Source organism: Elephas maximus, chromosome 11 (genome assembly GCF_024166365.1).
Source record: "Elephas maximus indicus isolate mEleMax1 chromosome 11, mEleMax1 primary haplotype, whole genome shotgun sequence".
Lineage (NCBI taxonomy): Eukaryota > Metazoa > Chordata > Mammalia > Proboscidea > Elephantidae > Elephas > Elephas maximus.
The window spans coordinates 104,824,012-104,836,434 of NC_064829.1; the positions used below are offsets into that span (position 1 = coordinate 104,824,012).

Consider the following 12,423-nt stretch of genomic DNA (forward strand, 5'->3'; position numbering starts at 1 on the left):
ACACAACAGAACAAAGCGTTGTCCGGTCCTGCGTCATCCCCATGATTGGCTGTGGACCAGACCATGGTGATCCATAGAGTTTTCGTTGACTGATTTTTCGGAAGTAGATCACCAGGCCTTTCTTCCTGGTCTGTCTTAGTCTGGAAGCTCTGCTGAAACCTGTTCAGCCTCATGGCAACACACAAGCCTCCAGTGACAGACAGCAGTGGCTGCACATGAGGCGCATTGGCTGGGAATTAAACCCGAATCTCACCAATAGAAAGTGAGAATTCCACCACTGAACCACCACTGTCTTCAAGAAAATGCTTAAAACCCAGTGCCATCGAGTCAAATCCAACTCACAGTGACCCTACAGGACAAAGCAGAACTGCCCCATAGGCTTTCCAAGCCTGTAATCTTTATGAGAACAGATTGCCCCATCTTTCTCCCATAGAATGGCTGATGGGTTCGAATCACCGACCTTCTGGTTAGCAGCTGAGCACTTAACCACTGCACCACCAGGGCTCCTGTCTGTAAGATAGGGGCAGTAAAAGGTCAAAGGTACACCTGACCCAAGCCATGATATTTTCAATTGCCTCACATGCATGCGAAAGCTGGACAATGAGTAAGGAAGACTGAAGAATCGATACACTTGAATTATGGTGCTGGCGAAAAGTATTGAATGGACTGCCAGAAGAGCAAACAAGTCTGTCTTAGAAGTACAGCAAGGATGCTCCTTAGAAGCTGAGGATGGTGAGACTTCATCGCATTTAATTTAGACATGTTTTCAGGAGGGTCCCTGGAGAAGGATATTATGCTTGGTAAAGTAGAGGGTCAGTGAAAAAGAGAAAGTCCCTTAACAAGATGGTTTGACACAGTGGCTGCAACAATGGGCTCCAACATAAAAACGATGGTGAAGATGGCGAGGGGCCAGGCAGTTTCATTCTGTTGTACATACGGTTGCCGTGAGTTGGAATGGATTTGATGGCACCTGACAACAACAACACAACAAAAGGTCTCTGAGTGGGGCAAATGGTTTGTGCTCAACCGGTAACTGAAAGGTTGACAGTTCAAACCCATCCAGTGGCATCTGGTGATTTGCTTCTGTAAAGATTGTTGTTACTTTTGGTGCTGTCGAATTGATTTAGACTCAGAGTGACCCCATGTGACAGAGTAGAAAGTGAAGATCACAGCCAAGAAAACCCTATGGAATAATTCTACTCTAAAACACATGGGGTCACCATGAGTCAGAGTCGACTCCACGGCACAAGACCACGTCTACCTCATAGGCATTTTGTGAAAATTCAATGGGATTAGTTTTTTCAGATCCAGCGTAATTACTCATTTCAACAAATATTATTGAGGCCCTGCCCCTCCAGGGCTCACAGTTAAGTGGGAGAGACAGACCCATCCATCCCCCAAAACTGATGACCCAGAGTGGACAGAGCTAGGAGAGAGGCACCTGACCCAGACTGAAGGTCAGGGAGGGCTACCTGGAGGAGGTGACATTGGAGCTGAGACATGGAGAGTAAAGATTGTGTCCATCTCCTTCAAGGCTCTAGCCCCGTGTCCCACCTCCCCCTCTTCATTATACCCTCCCTTATCCATATAAAGTTTAATGAGCACCTATTATGAGCACAGTGATAGCCTAATCTCTTACTTTGGGAGCCTCTGGGTGACATGGGTTACGCATGAGTTGGAATCAACTAGACTGCAACTGGTTTTTTGGAGTCCCTGGGTAATGGAAATGGTTAACACACTTGGTTGCTAACTGAAGGTTGGTGGTTGAGTCCCCCCAGAAGTGCCTCAGAAGGAAGGCCTGGCATGGTAACCTACTTCTGAAAAATCATCCACTGAGAACCCTACAGAGCGTAGATCTACTTGGACACATAGGGGTCTCCATGAGTTGGAGTCAACGACGGCAACTGGAGGAAGAGAAGAATTATCTTATCATGGGAAGCCCAGTACAGGGGAGAGTGAAACAGAGCAACAGCACCGGGGTGGGATTTTAATCCAGTCCTCCACTGCCTGGGTGTGTGACCTTATGCAAGTGGCTTCACCTCTCTGGGCTTTAACGACATCATGGAGATGATAGGGCCCAGATCACAGGGCTCTCCAGAGGATTCTTTTTTAAGATCATGAAGTTGAAAAATTCCTAGCACAGGGCAAGTTGAAATATACTCAATACATTTCCGACTTTGCACCTCTTCCCTAAAGGCACCGCACCCACCCTCTTCTGAAGCCCCTGCTCCACGGCGAAGCACTACTCAAGAGGAGATTCTCTATAGGACTTTATTGGTATAGGGGGGTAAGAGACATTACGGTGGGAGTCCTCAGCCCAGGGCTCTGCAGTTTCAGCCTGCAGCAGGGACTAGGCTGCTGAGGAGAGCAGACAGCCCTCCCAGTGTTCAGGGGAAGGTGGTTCCGAAGCGCTTCTTCACTTGCCGAATGTCCTCGAAAACCAGCTCCTGTTGGGGTGTGGGGATCATTTTGTGCCTCCTCCTTCCCAGGATGGCCAGTCCTACCACCTACCTGACTCCCTGATCTTCCCCTTCCTGACCGCCATGCCTTCCCTCCACAAGAAGAGAGCAGGGCTCCCCACTGTCTGTGGAATTAGGAGGTATCCTGGGCTGGTGGCCCAACTTCTGTGCCTCAGTTTCAGATGGACCAGAGCTCCTTGAAGTTGGAACACCTCTCCCTGGCCTGGCTTTCAAGGCCTGCTATCTCTTGCTACCAATCCTTTCTCCAAGCCTGCTCCTGCCCCAGCTGTGCCTTACTCACACAAAGGCACTTTCCAGCCTCTGTGCCTTTGCGCAGGCTGTTTCCCTTGCCTGGATTGCCCTGCTCTCCAGATATCCCTAGCTTGCTTTATCTTGATTATTTATAGATCCCCCTGTCTCAGGTCCTTTGCACTCACCCTTCCACTGGGAACACTCTTCTCAAAAGCTCTGCCTGGCGGGATTTCCCGAATCATTCAGACCTCAATTAAAGAGTCATCTCCCAGGAGAAGACCCCACCACCAAGCTTACAGAAGCCCCTCCCCAACCCTTGGCTGTCCCACCTATTGCCTCATAGGTGCTTAGCTCTATCTGGGTTTATCACCTGGCAGCTCACTAGTCTATGATCTGTTCCCCCTGCCATTATCTGGAACTTTGTCTCATCCATGCCTGTACCATCCCCCTCCTAGGAATAGTTCCTGGCATTTAGCAGATGCTCAATAAATATTTGTTCATGAATGAATGATTCTCTAAACCCCACGCAACACCAAACAGAGCAAATGTTGGTTAAATACTGAGCATTTACAGTGTGCCAGACACTATACACAGCCTCCAGCTGAGGATCCCTCAGAACCCACCCATTTTACAGATAAGGAAACTGAGTCTCATGGGCAGCCTCTGGCCCAAGATCACACACAGAGTGGGGATCTATGCCTGACTCCTTGGGCCCTTCACCATCTCTCAGGGCTGTCTCTAAAAGGTATCCAGCATGGGAGTCAGAGGACACTTCCCTCAAGTATGAGCACCCTAAGATCTGCCTGTGTGACAACAGGGATGTTGTCAGCCTCTCTGGACCTTGGTTTTCCCAATCCGTAAAAGAGGGGAGGACCTTGGACTCTCCTCTCTGCTCCACCCAGATACACCTCAGCCCTCCCGTGCCCGGGGAAGGGGCCTAACCGGGTCTTGGTAGTAAAGTCGCTCTCTTTGATTCTGTCATAGAGTTTCTTGGCCTTGTTTTCCAGGGTACTTCCAAACTCCTTCAGCTTGTCCTGGATGCCCTCCAAGGTGCCGGAGAAGTCGGGGGCCGCCTGTGCTGGGGCTGGGCCTGCCCGGAAAACCAGGAGCGGGGCGGGGGGGGGGAATTTTTCAGTATTGGGAGGCCTTAGGATGCGATTCCAGGGATGGGAAAAGGGATCCATAAGTGTGATTTTTTGGAGGTGATGGTGTTAGAATGCGGGGTACGGGCGCAACCCAGGGCGCTTAAACTGCTGGGAATTGTCTTACTCCTCCACCCTCCCTCCCCGCCCCTTTCCAGCCTATAGAATCACGGTAGCCAATCCTGGACGGATGAGAGGCAATGCGTCATCGGTCGCTAGGACCCCCCTAGGCAGATTTTCCGCCCGCGGGACCTCTTAGAGAATTTGGAGACCCACCTGCCGGGGTGGAAATGGGGGCTCCACGAACGCTACGGAGACCTGGCACAGAAGGGGCCCAAAGAGCTCTCAAAGGTCTTCCAAACTTGAACCCCAGCCCCGCGGTCAGCTTCACGCTTCAAAATTCCAAACTCCCAAATCCTCCTACCCCATTTTTACCTTCCAAAACCATCGACAGAACCACCACCAGGACCGGGAGCGACAGAAGGAGCCTCATGGTGCGGCAGGAGGGGACTCTGAAAGCGAAGGCGGGGTGGGGGCGATCAGTGGCAGCCCTCCTCCCTCCCCCGCAGCCCCTCCACCCCTCTCTTGCAGTCATGGGTCGCCCCTACCAGGCACCCAACACCCACCTGCATCCGAAGTAAGACGACAGGTGGGAGGTCCTGGGCCCCGGTGCCTTTATCAGGCAGGGGAGGGGCGGGGCGGGTTAATCTCCCTCCCCCTGAGCCTCCCCTTTGCCAGCCTCCCTGAGCCCACCCACCTTTTCTCCTCTCCGCCCCTGATTGAAGGAGAAGGGGGCTCAGGTGGGGCCCAGGTACTTCTCTCAGGCCCGAGAAGCCCCGTGCTGTTCAGTGCTTTCACCTCCAAATCTCCCTGTTGAGGGGGGTCCCCAGGCTCCAGAGCCACTTGCCACCTCAGGGGACAGCTCTCACCCTCTCTCCCTGCCCTTCTCCCCTCTGGGGGCATCTCCCATTCTCAGGGGTGTTTCAGTAACCGTGGAGGGGGTGCCTCATCCCCCAGTTTACCGTGTCTCCCGGCCCCTTCTTCCATTCCCTTCTTAGCAAGTCTTCTCAGCTCAAACAACCCTTACTCTTTGCCTCTGGGGGTCACCCAGTCAACCCTTTGCACTCCGATCCCCCATGCCACCTCCCGTCTTTCTTTCAAACTAGCCTTTCAAGCTCCTCACCACCTGCACCTGTACCCCAGGCCTCCCTCAAAGTTATCTTGGGTCTTAACAGCTCCCAGTGTCCCTTTTTTGGGCGGGGGCCTTCTCTTCCACCTATCCAAACTCCAAAACCTCAGCTGTGAGGCTCCCAATGTGTGCCCCTCAAACCATTCCACCAACCCTCCCACTCCATTCCCGTGTCTCCTTGACTTTGACTTTTCAAGCCACAAGGTCCGTATAAACAACCCATCTGCCCCTGTGCCCCTATTTACTCTCCCAGGCCCCTTCTTAGTCTGCTGGCCATCCTGGCACTGAGCCCCCCTCCTCATGACCTCTTCCCTCCCACCACCACATCCATCCCCCAGGGCTGGAGTGGAATGCCCCCCCCGCCCCCGTCATGGGCTGTTTTTGACTGATAGTGATCCCTGGGCAGCTGGGGCGGGGAGGCTGGCTGGGCCTTGCAGCCCCTATTCGGCAACCACGTGTCAGATCCTGCGGGTGGGAGGAATGGTTGTGAAAGGGATGGCACAGACACCACGACCCTGGTATGATTGCAACACCCCTCTGGCCAGCTCAGCGCTTCTAGTCCCTGTCAGCCCCCGAATGCCCTCCAGACTTCTGCTTCCCCAGTGAGCCCAGCACTCCCCAGACATCCACCAGATGTCTGCTGTCTTCCCCACCTGCCAAGAACAGGGTCATAAACAACTCCCAGGCCTTTCTACTCTCTTCCTCTCCTCAGCTATGTTGTTGTTAGTCACCAAGGAGTGGATTCAGACTCACCACAGCAACACTATGGGTATAGAGTAGAACTGCTCCACAGGGTTTCCAAGGTTGTGACCTTTTGGAACCAGACTGCCAAACCAGTCTTCTGAGGCACTTCTGGGTGGTTTCGAACCACCAACCTTTTGGCTAGTAGCAAGCATTTAAAAGTTTTCACCATCCAGGGACTCCTCAGCTTTAAGTGTTTCCATTTTACAGATAGGGAAACTGAGGAACAGTCAAGAACATCCAATGAGTCACTGAGGAGTTGTGGGGGAGGGGTTCTTTGTCCTTCCCCCCGCCCACTGCCAGACTCCAGACTGTTTCCCTTCAATCCCCGAATCCCTGCTGGGGTCACCCCCTCACCCCCAGCACCCACTGCCAGCTCCTGTTCCAGAAACTACTTTCCCCAGGCCCTTGCCTCATGGGGGTTTGGTGAGGTGGGGCCCCCATCTCTGCTTAAATGTCTTCCTGGCTCAGATATTCATGGAATCTCTGAGGGATCCTAGATAGACATGAGAATTCACAGCTCAGATCTTTGAGGGGGGGATTTGGACATCTGAGGAAAACAGGCTCTGAGAGGATGAGGCCTGGAATTCATAGAATCTCTAAGGGACCCTAGATAAAAAAAAAAAAAAAATTTTTTTTTTTTTTAGACATGAGAATTCATGATTCAGCTCTTTGAGGGGGGATTTGGACATCTGAGGCAAACAGGCTCTGAGAGGATAAGGCCTGGAATTCATAGAATCTCTGAGGGACCTTGGACATGAGAACTCAGGATTTGGCTCTACAAGGGGAACATGGACATCTGAGGAAAACAGGCTCTGAGAGGATGAAGGCCCCAGTGCCAGGCACACAGTGAGTCAGCAGCAGCCCTGGCCCCCTGCCCCGCTGCCTCTGAGCCCGACTCTTCCCCTTCTCTGGGCCCTGAGTGAATCATGTCCCTGGGACGGGAACCCTTCTCCATGGGGTGCCCAGGGCAGCGCCAGGGAGATTGTGCCCTTGGGAGTGTGCGGGAGGAGCCAAAGCAGTCAGAGGGCAGGGGAGAAGTGCAGGCCCAGACCCAGGAGATAAAAGTTCAAGCCTCAGCCTGTCCCCTGTAGTGAGAGCCAGGCTCCCCTCCTCTGAGAACTGAGGGGGTGGGAGAGGAGGAAAGTGCCCGAGGCTCTCTCACATCTCAGTCTCTCAGCGGAGCCAACTCCCACCTCCCAGCCAGCCCTGACCTCCACAGGCTTGGCAGGGACCCTCAGAGGAGTGATGGGAGGCCTCTCCCTTCACCCAGCCCCCCAGCCTGCACCCAACACCCAGTAGGCTCATTGCGAGAGACAAGAGGTAAACAACAGGGCTGGAAGAGAGAAAGAGGAGTTACAGGCAGCCCAGGACAGCGCAGAGGCATGAAGGCAAGAGACAGAATGCAAAGAGGCAGACACAAAATTAAGCGAATTGCATGTGTAAAAATGGTTGAAATAGCAAATGTTTTCTTATGTATATTTCACCACAAATTTTTTAAAGCAGGATAAAAAAAAGAAAGCGAGAGGCAGAGGGAAGCAGAAAGAAAAAGAAAGCAAGACTCAGAAAGGAGTGAAGGAAGGAGCTCGCTAACTCAGAGGAAAAGAACAGCCCAGTGATGGACTCAGTACTTAGGAGACCCTGAGCATTTAGGGGCGATGAGAAAATCTGGGAACAGATAAGCGTGATGGTTGAACGATATGATGAACATAACTCATGTCACTGCACTATATATGGGAAGAGTGCTGAAACGGGCAATGTTTTGTTACATATTTACCACAATTAAAAAAAGTGATTAACAAGTGAGGGGAAAACTAGCCAGCGCCCCTGGAGCAAGCGAAACCGTAGGAGGCAGATGAAAGACCTCAGCAGAGGAAAACAGGAAGCTGGGAAATGAAGCCTCTTAAGGGTCAGCAGGACAGAACCCAGGAGAGGGAGACAGAATCAGGTATGACTGGAGAGAGGGAGGGAAGAATCCTGAGAGTGGATAATAATAGCTTAACTATAATGGCATTGGTCTCGGGTCATTTTGAGTCACGACTTAGTGTAGCAGATGTTATAAGGATGGGGAAACTGAGACTCAGATTTTTTTTTGTTATTATTCCCCAAGATCACACAGGGAGTCAAACGGAACAACAGGATTTAACCCAGGGCGTTATTACAGCTGCTAACCAAAGGGGCGGCAGTGTGAGTCCACCAGCTACTCCTTGGAAACCATATGGGGCAGTTCTACTCTGTCCTATAGGGTCGCTATGGGTCAGAATCGACTGGATGGGTAATTGTCCCAGAACTCATGTCTTGGAGACAGAATGGAAAGAGGCAAAGCAAGGGAAATTGATGAGCTGTCCACACACAAAAAGAATGGTTGAAATGGCAAATGTTTTTTCATATTTATTTCATCACAATAAAAAAATGCTTAAAGCAAAAAAAAAAAAAAAAAGGAGAGAAAGTGAGAGGCAGAAACAAGAAAGCAAAAGACTCAGAAAGGGACTAAGCCAAACCAGTTGCTGTGGTCATTCCGACTCTTGGTGACCCATGTGTTACACAGTAGGGTTTTCGTGGCTGTAATCTTTATGGAAGCAGATCACCAAGCCTCTCTTCCATGGCACCTCTGGATGAGTTGGACTCACCAAGCTTTAGGTTAGGGTCCAGGACAAACTGTTTGGTAGCCATCAGAAAGGGACAGAGAGAAGCAAAAAGCAGGGAGAGTTAAATAGAGAAGTGGAGACAAAGAAAGAGACACACCTGATCACACATGGAGTCAGACAGAGGGGGCAGGATGAGAAGTCATGTGGCCAGTGTGGGGAAGGAAGGAGAAACTAAGGCACAAGCGTTAGAAACCACACACAGATGCTCGGCAGCTGCTGTGCAGCCCAGTGGATCTTTATTAAGCGAACGCCCTCCGGGAGGATAGCTGGGGCAGGTGCAGAGCCTCCTGCTGGCGGCAGGGAGGCAGGAGGGATGGGGCAGGAGTGGGGCCTGACAGGTGGTGAGCCTGGGGGCTCACTGATTCTCGCTGGATACAGTGTCGGTCTTGGTGCCCACTGCCGCCTGCACCTTCTCCACCAGGTCGGCCCACTGGCGCTGTATGTCTTCCACCAGGGGCTGGAACCAGCTCTTGAGGCGGGCCTCGAAGGCCTCAGCCTGCAGGCGCATCTGGGCGGCCTGCTCCTCCACCTTGGTGCGCACCTCCTCCACCTGCTGGTTCACCTCATCCAGGCGGTCGCGGGCCCGGTTACCCACCTGCTCCAGCCGCCCACGCAGCTGCTGGCCCCAGGCCTCGGCGCGATCCTGCAGCGGCTGGCTGAACAGAGTGCCCACAGTGGCGGCGCGCACGCGGCCCCGCTCCAGCAGTGGCATCACTTGCTCACGGATAGCACCCACGCCACGCTCCACGCCCTCCTGCGCCCCGGCCTTGTACACTGCCAGGCGCTTCTGCAGGTCCTCGGCATCGCGTAGCAGCCGCTTGTGCAGCTTGCGCAGGTGCGAGGTGAGGCGGGCGCGCAGCTCCTCGACGTTCTGGCCCAGCATGGTCTGCGCCTCGCTGCGGTACTGCGCCAGGCGGCTGCGCACTTCCTCCATGTCAGCGCCCAGCCGTGCCTGCGCCGCCTGCAGCTCCTTGGACATGCGCGCCTGCAGTTCCCTGGACATCGAGCCCACCTGGGCCTCCAGCTCCGACTTGTAGGCAGACACTTCCTTCAGCGTCTTCTCCATCAGCGTCCTGTGGGCCAAGGGGATGGGAGAGGATGAGACGGACGGGGGCCGTGTGTGGAGAGTAATACGGGGAAAGGCCCGGGGGGGGGGGGTGTGGGCAAGACAGTAATAGAGCACAAACCAAAAAGTGGGAGGGAGAGAAGGAGACAGAGTGTGAGAGACAGAGACTAAGGAGGAGCTCCAAAGGAGAGTAAAGGAAGGACAGAAACAGAGAAACACGAAGTGTTTTTAGTTGCCCTGGAGTCGTTTCCGACTCAAGACGACCCCATCTGTTACAGAGTAGAACTACTCCATAGGGTTTTCAAGGCTGTGACTTTTTGGAAGTAGTTCACCAGGCCTTTATTCTGAGGCCCTCTGGGTGGGTTTGAACCGCCAACCTTTCAGCTAGTAGTTCAGCACTTAACCGTTTGCGCCATCCAGGGACTCCTTAGAAAATGAGAAAGCTAGTCAGGGAGCAGTCAAGAACGGGAGTTGGAAATGGAGAGACACAGCAAGAACAGAGAGAACCAGACCCCCAGGAGTTAGTGATGGGGACAGAGAGAAATCCAGCTGAGAGTCTGGTGGGAGCTGCCTCCAGGAGGGTCAGAGGCCGGGGCAGGGCACTCACGTCAGCTCTTGGTTGATCTGGGCACCAAGCAGCTCCTCCTGAACGTCCCCAGACAGCGTCTGCAACCAGTGCAGGTAGTCCCAGAAGCGGCCCAGCGCCAGCTCCCAGGGCTGGCTGCCCTGTTTCTCGAGCCGCTGAAGACCTAACTGCACCTCGGGCTCCGGCTCCACATCGGCCTGGCATCCTGCACAGAGCAAGTTCCTGGCTGGTTAGGGCCCTTCTGCCCCTCTGGATACCCAGTACCTGGTATGCAGTAGGTGCTCCACAAATGCTCATGGGCCTTTTTGGAGCATGGTGGGCGGGGGGTGGTGGAGGGACACCCTGTTTAATCACTGGACAAGCATTTATTGACTGTCTTTGTGTGCCTTATGCAGGGCCACGCTGGGGGGATGGAAGATAAGAATAATCATCTCTGATGTGCTCATCTCTAGAGTTCACTACCTGCTAAGCGCTCCACATATACAGTAAAACCTGTGAAAGCTGGAACCTGTGTAAGGCAGAAACCAGTCAGAAAAGGAAAACTCAAATATTTTCCACTTATAGCAGTAGGGAAACCCTGGTGGCATAGTGGTTAAGAACTATGGCTGCTAACCAAAAGGTTGGCAGTTCGAATTAATGAGGCGCTCCTTGGAAACCATATGGGGCAGTTCTACTGTCCTATAGAGTTGCTATGAGTTGGAATCGACTCACTGGTAATGGGTTTGTTTTTTTTTTTGGTTTTAATAGCAACAGAAAAGTGGTCAGCTACACCCTGTCAAAGGTGGAAAACTGTCGAGAGCCAGAAAAACAAGGCAGTCCCATCGAGTTCGGCTCTCACAGGCTTCACTGTATTAAGTCATCCACCCCACCCTAGCTGGTAGAAACTGTTCGAGAGAGCTCCCAATTTAAGGATGGGCAAAACAGGCCCAGAGAGGTGAAAACAGCTGCTCAGAGCCAGTGAATGTCAGCGAGGCCTCAGACCTGGGCCTGTCCTCAAGGGGAAGACCGACTTACAGAAGAGGGGACCCAGGACCAGATGGGGCAAGGGCTAAAGATGGAAGTGGGAGGGGTCATGGAACCTGAACTAGCCCCACCCCCATACCTGCCAGGAAGGAGACCACCAACACAGCCCACAGAACCTTCATCTTCTGGGTGGCGATTGGTTAGTCTGGGGAAGGAGAAAATGTGTCTATCAACAGGCTCAGGCCCAGAGCCCTGCCCCACCCCACCCTGGCCCGGCCCGGCCTGGCCCGGCCCAGATAGGCCACAGCTTAAACCAATCTGGCCTAAACCAATCGCAAACAAAGACCTAATGGCTTCTTCGTTGTCTTGTTAAGTCCCTCATTGTCTTCCCGTATCTCCCCATCCAAGGTCGGCTCCAGTCTGCCAAAATTCCATCTCCCTCACCCAGGGTTCAAATTCCACCCCCCAACACTCCGCCCCTGGTTCCATTTCAGTTCCAATTGGGCTTTCTAAGTTCCAGTTTCACATTCCTCGTTCCACCTTCACGTTCTAATCTCCAACTTCACATCTGTGCGCTGTCTTCCACGTGTTAATTCACTGAATTCTCATTTTAAAATCCTTCTTCAGATCGAGAATCCAGCCACCCTGCCACTACCCACCCCCTGCTCTCCACCCCCCCACCCCACTACAGTGCCTATGTCAACAATTAAGGAGGATGGGGCACACAGTCGGTGCTCAATAAATGACAGTGACAATTCATAGGATGTGGCTATGGCTTGTTTCCTCGTTTTGCCTACAGGTCCAGCTGCTTTCTCCACCCCTCTCCTCAGCTGAGATGGGGCACCCCAGCCCTCCACTGGATCCAGTCCCCTGCTTCCGGCCTCACCCCCAACTCCCGCTTTTGTCCTGACCCAGGCGTAGGGCAGTTGCCTTCTCTTCCCCGGCCCACCTCCACCAACTCTCTTGAGCTTCCTTCATTCCCTTCCCTGCCCCAGGCTCTTTTTTTCCTGGAAGCCAGGGCTCCAAGGGTCCCAAGACACACCCTCCCAGAGGCCCCTCGACTGGGGGCACTGACACATCATCCCAGAAGCCCCTGAGCTGATGGTCCCACTGCCCCGTCCCTGCATCTCACCAGCTCCCGGGGAAGATAGACTTTCGTCTCCGCTCAGGCTGAGTCTAACTCCGGGAATCAGACTCATCCAATTATAGGGCTCCCCCCTGCCCCGCCCCCTCCCCCAGGGCCAGGGCGGGCTGGGCCAGCCCCTAGTCACGAGGTGGGCTGTACCTCTCCCACCGCCCCCACAACAGGGCAGAAGAAGGAAGTGGGGCTTGGAGGCCCTGTGGCCTGTGGCCCCCCAGCCCCCAGGAAGGGAGATG

The 12,423-nt window shown here is 53.5% G+C and overlaps 2 protein-coding genes across 3 annotated transcripts; both read right to left on the minus strand.

Moving 5' to 3' along the window:
* Nucleotides 1-2,259: 2,259 nt before the first annotated feature.
* Nucleotides 2,260-5,067, minus strand: APOC1 (apolipoprotein C1). Of its 2 annotated transcripts, none has more exons than XM_049900773.1 (4): nt 4,876-5,067; nt 4,289-4,365; nt 3,654-3,801; nt 2,260-2,447 (listed from the first exon to the last, which is right to left on the minus strand). In XM_049900773.1, the coding sequence occupies exons 2-4, from the start codon at nt 4,344-4,346 to the stop codon at nt 2,417-2,419; spliced, it is 237 nt and encodes a 78-aa protein (XP_049756730.1). In that variant the 5' UTR covers nt 4,347-4,365; nt 4,876-5,067; the 3' UTR covers nt 2,260-2,416. The 2 variants fall into 2 exon arrangements, with proteins under 2 accessions (XP_049756730.1, XP_049756729.1); XM_049900772.1 differs by lacking the exon at nt 4,876-5,067 and adding an exon at nt 4,480-4,513.
* A 3,567-nt stretch (nt 5,068-8,634) lies between these two features.
* APOE (apolipoprotein E) lies at nt 8,635-12,268 on the minus strand. The gene is made up of 4 exons (XM_049901451.1): nt 12,179-12,268; nt 11,186-11,251; nt 10,105-10,288; nt 8,635-9,504 (listed from the first exon to the last, which is right to left on the minus strand). The coding sequence occupies exons 2-4, from the start codon at nt 11,226-11,228 to the stop codon at nt 8,787-8,789; spliced, it is 945 nt and encodes a 314-aa protein (XP_049757408.1). The 5' UTR covers nt 11,229-11,251; nt 12,179-12,268; the 3' UTR covers nt 8,635-8,786.
* Nucleotides 12,269-12,423: the final 155 nt, after the last annotated feature.

Excerpts from the sequence above, each read along its gene's own strand:
- APOC1 (XM_049900773.1), bottom strand. The coding sequence starts at position 4,346 with ATGAGGCTCCTTCTGTCGCTCCCGGTCCTGGTGGTGGTTCTGTCGATG. Across the intron at positions 3,802-4,288 it reads TCTGTCGATGGTTTTGGAAG|GCCCAGCCCCAGCACAGGCG; the intron begins GTAAAAATGGGG and ends TTTTCCGGGCAG. Across the intron at positions 2,448-3,653 it reads GACTTTACTACCAAGACCCG|GAGCTGGTTTTCGAGGACAT; the intron begins GTTAGGCCCCTT and ends ACACCCCAACAG.
- APOE (XM_049901451.1), bottom strand. The coding sequence starts at position 11,228 with ATGAAGGTTCTGTGGGCTGTGTTGGTGGTCTCCTTCCTGGCAG. Across the intron at positions 10,289-11,185 it reads GGTGGTCTCCTTCCTGGCAG|GATGCCAGGCCGATGTGGAG; the intron begins GTATGGGGGTGG and ends TGCTCTGTGCAG. Across the intron at positions 9,505-10,104 it reads CAGATCAACCAAGAGCTGAC|GACGCTGATGGAGAAGACGC; the intron begins GTGAGTGCCCTG and ends CTTGGCCCACAG.